At 61.5% G+C, this 6,000-nt stretch overlaps 1 protein-coding gene across 1 annotated transcript; it reads left to right on the top strand.

Annotated features, from left to right (window-relative positions):
- The first annotated feature begins 1,610 nt into the window (after nucleotides 1-1,610).
- Nucleotides 1,611-5,432, top strand: ACTB (actin beta). Its single transcript, XM_045461382.1, has 6 exons — nucleotides 1,611-2,046; nucleotides 2,751-2,879; nucleotides 3,070-3,309; nucleotides 3,754-4,192; nucleotides 4,285-4,466; nucleotides 4,592-5,432. Exons 2-6 carry the CDS (start codon nucleotides 2,757-2,759, stop codon nucleotides 4,733-4,735), a joined length of 1,128 nt encoding a protein of 375 aa, XP_045317338.1. The 5' UTR covers nucleotides 1,611-2,046; nucleotides 2,751-2,756; the 3' UTR covers nucleotides 4,736-5,432.
- The last annotated feature ends 568 nt before the right edge of the window (nucleotides 5,433-6,000 follow it).

Below are 6,000 nucleotides of genomic sequence, written 5' to 3'. Positions count from 1 at the left end.
CTCTTTGCCCCACGTAGCTGACGGAAACCACCCTAGAGTTGCCCATCCCTTGCCCTGTCGCCCCAGTCCCAGCCTGCCCAGCATCGCTCGGGGCTCGGCGAATGGCCACAAGCAGCCCTCGCCAACAGGCAGAAAGAGGGTTGCTCCCCAGCCCCTGAAACGCAGGCCTGGCAGGCCCCAAGGCAACTGGCTGGCCAGATGCCCACGACTGAGAGATACGAGGCCGGGGACAGGGCAGTCCCCGGGAGGCAGGGAGTGGACTGGCTGGGAACATCCCCCAAGCCCGGAGCTGTGATAGGGGAGCCAGTCCCCGTGGCAGTTCTCTGGGGATGCGGGGGCACAGCTCTGAGCCCGATGGTTCTGCTGCATGCTGGGTACTGGTCACCCTTCCCACCTGGCTGGGGCCTCCACGACTTCCAAAGTGCCCTGCCACCAGCCACCTGTAGTGGGCAGGACTAGGCCACCTCTTCTCTGGCCACAGATTCCACATCCATATATGGACGAATGGTTCACTGGTTTCAACACAGGATTCAGGACCACCTACTGTGTGCGCCCTAGGGTGCCCAGAGAGAGAGACCAGTGGCTACAGGCTAGCACCCCTGCCCAGACCACCGTTCCCGTTTTCCGTGCGAAAAGTCAGCTTCCTGTCACCACCTCCAAGGAGGTACGCGGTCCTCTAGGCTGAGCCAGATGCCACTCTGGGGTCCCGTGGGCGCTGGCTCCGTCTGCCACACGCTGATCATTGTTGGCCACCATCTGGGTACAGGCTCTGCCTGCCCAGACTGGCTGCTCTCGGAGCAGGGAACCATCCAGAACACTCTGGGCACCCAGGTCTTGCCCAACGTTTGGTGGAGGGACCTGGGGCAGGAAAAGGTGACACGAAGAGGGTCTTGTCTGAGGGCAGCTGGTCCTCACCTACTGTCCCTACCACCCCGCCCCCCCTCAACCTAACTCATCTTTGGGGGCATTAAGGGTCCTTCCCCAGTGCTCAACAGCCTCCAGATGGTCCAGGACAGCAGTTCAGCTGCGGCTACACATGACACACAGACGATGGATGGTGGGCCCCAGGCCCCAGAGCCGTGCCGGGCACCCCTGCCTGCCTTCACCAGCAGCTGCCTGGGTCACAGGCTAACGGCTCTGGCCTGGCCTTGGCTGGGTGTGACCAGGCAGCTCTTAGAAGCAGCCTGGCTCCATGGGAACAGTGTCTCTGCTCTACAGAGCCCACCTCCGTCCAGGCCTGCGGCAGGGGAGGCTTGGAGCCCTCTTCACGGGGAACTTCCAGCCCCTGGCTCTCGCTGCCTGCCCTGTTTCTGAGGCCTGGTCGAGTGAGTGGCCACAAGCCCGCTGACTCCCCCACGCCATACCTACTCCTCAGCCCAGGTCTCTGAGTAGTAATGTCCCTAACTCAGCATGCTGGGCACCCCCAGCCAGAGCCCCCACTCCCTCACCCCAATCCAGGCTTTCTAGGCAGCTGAGTTCATGTTGACCAATTCTTCCCCTGCAACTGCTCTTTAAGCATGCACCCACAGCAACCAGGGACCCTCGCATCCGTGCTGACCCTTGCCCACCGGGGCGCTCACTGCTCATGTGACATCCACACCCGGAGGGTCCCGGGGTGGGGGACACGCGGGGCGGACCAGGCACTGCCCAGAGGGGCGGCGGCCCATGGGCCCAGCACCCAAGTGCGGCCAACGCCAAAACTCTCTCCCTCCTCCTCTTCCTCAATCTCGCTCTCGCTCTCTCCCAGCCCGGCTCGTTCTCTCTCTCTCTCCCTCTTTTTTTTTTTTTTTTTTTTTTGCAAAAGGAGGGGAGTGGGGGTAAAAAAATGCTGCACTGTGCGGCGAGGCCGGTGAGTGAGCGGCGCGGGGCCAATCAGCGCACGCCGTTCCGAAAGTTGCCTTTTATGGCTCGAGCTGCCGCGGCGCCGCCCTATAAAACCCGGCGACGCGACGCACAGCCACAGCCGAGACCGCGTCCACTCCGCGAGCACAGGCCCCTCGCCCTCGCCGCTCCTCCGTCGCCGCCGCCGGTTTACACCGCTCTCAGGTAAGGCCCCGGGCCGGCCGGGAGCACGGCGGCCCCGCGCCTCTTCCTTCTCGGGGTGGAAGAGCCCCTCGGCCACCGGCCTCGCTCCGGGAGAGCCGCCGGGCGCGGGCAGTGGGGCTCTCGCGCCCCTCGATCGGGCCGGGGCTGCGCTCACGTCGCGCGCCCCCGGGGTGCTTGCGGCCCAGGCCAGGGCGGCCGCGGGTCTTTGTCCGGCAGCGGGCGGTTTGCTTGCTGTGGCGGCACGGTGGGTGGGTGGGCGCGGCGGGTCCCCCGGCAGGGTGGGGGCTGGGGACATGGCTGCGCGTGCGCGTGCGCGCTCGGGGCCTGGAGCCGCGGCCGGCCGGAAGGGGTGGGGTCGCCGCGGCGCTAGAGCGCCTGCGCGCACTTCCTCCCCGCGCCGCCGGCTCCCGCGGGCGTGGCCGCCGCGCGCCTGGCCGGCCGGCGTTTTTTTAAACGGGGCGGAGGCGGAGCTTGCCCCGGGTGTGGGGAGGGGGCGGGGGCCTGGCTTCCTGCCGCGCGCCGCGGGGCCGCCTCCAACCAGCGTTTGCCTTTTATGGTAATAACGCTGCCGGCCGAGCTGCCTTTGTCCCCGTTGTGGGCGCGCACCGGCGCCCCCTGGCGGCTCGAGGCCGTGGCGCGCCGGAAGTGGGCAGGGCGGGGGCGGCCCCACCCGACCCCCGACTCAGGCGAGGCTCTTCCCGCAGTTCGCCATGGATGATGATATTGCTGCGCTCGTGGTCGACAACGGCTCCGGCATGTGCAAGGCCGGCTTCGCAGGCGACGATGCCCCACGGGCCGTCTTCCCTTCCATCGTGGGGCGCCCCCGGCACCAGGTAGGGCTCCAGCCTGGGCTTTTGAATTGGGGAGGGGGTGGGGCCTCCACTCCCGGGAACAGGCGCTACCAGGCACGAGGGCCCCTTCGCAGGGGAGGCCCTGCCCTGTCCTTGGTTCTCGGGGGGGGGGGGCCTTGGGGGGGGGGTCGATGGCCCCGGGCTCGCGCTGACGTCTCCTCTGGCTCCGTAGGGCGTGATGGTGGGTATGGGCCAGAAGGACTCCTACGTGGGCGATGAAGCCCAGAGCAAGAGGGGCATCCTGACCCTGAAGTACCCCATCGAGCACGGTATTGTCACCAACTGGGACGACATGGAGAAGATCTGGCATCACACTTTCTACAATGAGCTGCGTGTGGCCCCCGAGGAGCACCCAGTGCTGCTGACCGAGGCCCCCCTGAACCCCAAGGCCAACCGTGAGAAGATGACCCAGGTCAGTGGCCCGCTGGCCTTTCGTGGGCGGCCACCCCCGTCCTTCCTTGCTCTTCTGTGCTCTTTCTCATTTGTTCTTTCTTCTGCCGTTCTCCTAGGACTTTCTTCTCTGACCTGAGTCTCCTTTGGAACTCTGCAGGTTCTATTTGCTTTTTCCCAGATGGAATCTTTTTCTGGTGTTTGCCTTTCTGATTAGGTGTTTGAGGCTATAAAACGCTGTGGGTGTAGGTACTAACACTGGCTCGCGAGACAAAGCCAATGAGGCTGGTTGTCGAGCGTCCTTGGAGTGTGTATTTTAGTAGGTGCACAGTAGGTCTGAAGTGAATCCCCATCCCGGGATCCCCAGCACATTTAGCTGTGTTTTTGCACTTTCCTGCATGTTCCCAGTCTGGCCTGGCAGCCTCGGGTGGTTTGCCGAGCGTGACAGGGGCTCCTCTCCTTACAGATCATGTTCGAGACCTTCAACACCCCGGCCATGTACGTGGCCATCCAGGCCGTGCTGTCCCTGTACGCCTCTGGCCGCACCACCGGCATCGTGATGGACTCCGGGGACGGGGTCACCCACACTGTGCCCATCTACGAGGGGTACGCCCTGCCCCACGCCATCCTGCGTCTGGACCTGGCTGGCCGGGACCTGACGGACTACCTCATGAAGATCCTCACGGAGCGCGGCTACAGCTTCACCACCACCGCCGAGCGGGAAATTGTGCGTGACATCAAGGAGAAGCTCTGCTACGTGGCCTTGGACTTCGAGCAGGAGATGGCCACCGCCGCGTCCTCGTCCTCCCTGGAGAAGAGCTACGAGCTGCCCGACGGGCAGGTGATCACCATCGGCAACGAGCGGTTCCGCTGCCCCGAGGCGCTCTTCCAGCCTTCCTTCCTGGGTAAGTGAGCCGGCCTTCCTGGCCCTCCCGCAGAGGGGGGGTCCCCCTCGTGGCCACCCCGGAAGCTAAGTCTGGCTTCGGTTTCCTCTCAGGCATGGAATCCTGTGGTATCCACGAAACTACCTTCAACTCCATCATGAAGTGCGACGTCGACATCCGCAAGGACCTCTACGCCAACACGGTGCTGTCTGGGGGGACCACCATGTACCCCGGCATCGCTGACCGGATGCAGAAGGAGATCACCGCCCTGGCGCCCAGCACGATGAAGATCAAGGTGGGTGCTGGCCCAGCCTGAGCTGGCCTGGGCTGGGCGCATGGCGTGGGGTGGGCCGGGGGCGGGCTCTCCCGGCTGCGCCCCCTCCACCTGCGGGGCTGCTGACCGCCCCCTTCTCTCTCCAGATCATCGCACCCCCTGAGCGCAAGTACTCCGTGTGGATCGGTGGTTCCATCCTGGCCTCGCTGTCCACCTTCCAGCAGATGTGGATCAGCAAGCAGGAGTATGACGAGTCCGGCCCCTCCATCGTCCACCGCAAATGCTTCTAGGCGGACTGTTACTTTAGTTGCGTTACACCCTTTCTTGACAAAACCTAACTTGCGCAGAAAACAGATGAGATTGGCATGGCTTTATTTGTTTTTCGGTTTTGTTTTTTTGTTTTTGTTTTTTTTTTTTAATTTTTTTTGTTTTTTGGATTTTGTTTTTTGGTTTTGTTTTTTTTTTTTTTTTTTTTTTGGTTTTGTTTTTTTTTTGGCGCTTGACTCAGGATTTAAAAACTGGAACGGCGAAGGTGACAGCAGCTGGTTGGAGCGAGCACCCCCACAGTTCTACGGTGTGGCCGAGGACCTTGACTGTACATTGTTCTTTTTTTTTTTAATAGTCATTCCAAATACCGTGAGATGCATTGTTACAGGAAGTCCCTTGCCTTCCCAAAAGCCACCCCATTTCTCCCTGAGGAGAAGGGCCAGTCCTCGCCCAAGTCCACACAGGCGAGGGTGATAACATTGCTTTGGTGTAAATTATGTAGTCCAAATTTTTTTTAATCTTCGCCTTAATACTCGTTCTTTTTGTTTTATTTCGAATGGTCTGCCATCGTGGTCCCCCTTTTTTGTCCCCCCCCCCCCCCCAATTTCAGATGTATGAAGGCTTTTGGTCTCCCTGGGAGTGGGGTTGAGGCACAGGCAGCCAGGGCTTCCCTGTACACTGACTTGAGACCAGATCAATAAAGTGCACACCTTAAAGAGAGAAGATGTGGCTTCTTGGGTATCGGGGAGAAGGGTGGGGCAGCGGGGACCAAGCCTTCCCTACCACGAAGGGAAGGGGGTTCGAGGCGCATCTAACCCTGACATCGAATAGTCCTGGGGTGGGATATGGGTAGGAGGGAGTTAGATCCTGGCCTGGCCCTCTAGCTATCCACCACGTACCCCTATTTCTCAGAGTTCTGAGGTCCAGATGCTTCAGGAAAGAGAGGGGTCTTGGACTGTGTGGAAGGGGAGGACAGTGGTCCACGGAGCCTCCATTCAGTGGAGGGTTCTTTGGAGAGGGCCTCCTGAACTTGGTGTCCTTTGGAAGAGTGGGCTCCTAGGCAGCACAATTCTTTGTCTTCATCCTTGGCCTTCCTCAGGGGCCTGGGACACTGAGGGTGGGGCTTGGGGTTACACCTTTACTGCCAGCTTACCTGGACAGGTATTTCAGACACAGCCAAAGGTATTTTGTAGGATTCTGCAGGGCAGCTCCGTGGTTGGGGGAGGGCATGTGAGCTTGGACGAGAATGCCCCAGTTCCTCTGGGGGAGAGCTCTGGATTCTGCCTCG

Source organism: Leopardus geoffroyi, chromosome E3, assembly GCF_018350155.1.
Source record: "Leopardus geoffroyi isolate Oge1 chromosome E3, O.geoffroyi_Oge1_pat1.0, whole genome shotgun sequence".
NCBI lineage: Eukaryota > Metazoa > Chordata > Mammalia > Carnivora > Felidae > Leopardus > Leopardus geoffroyi.
This window is presented reverse-complemented; position numbering and strand designations above follow the sequence as displayed.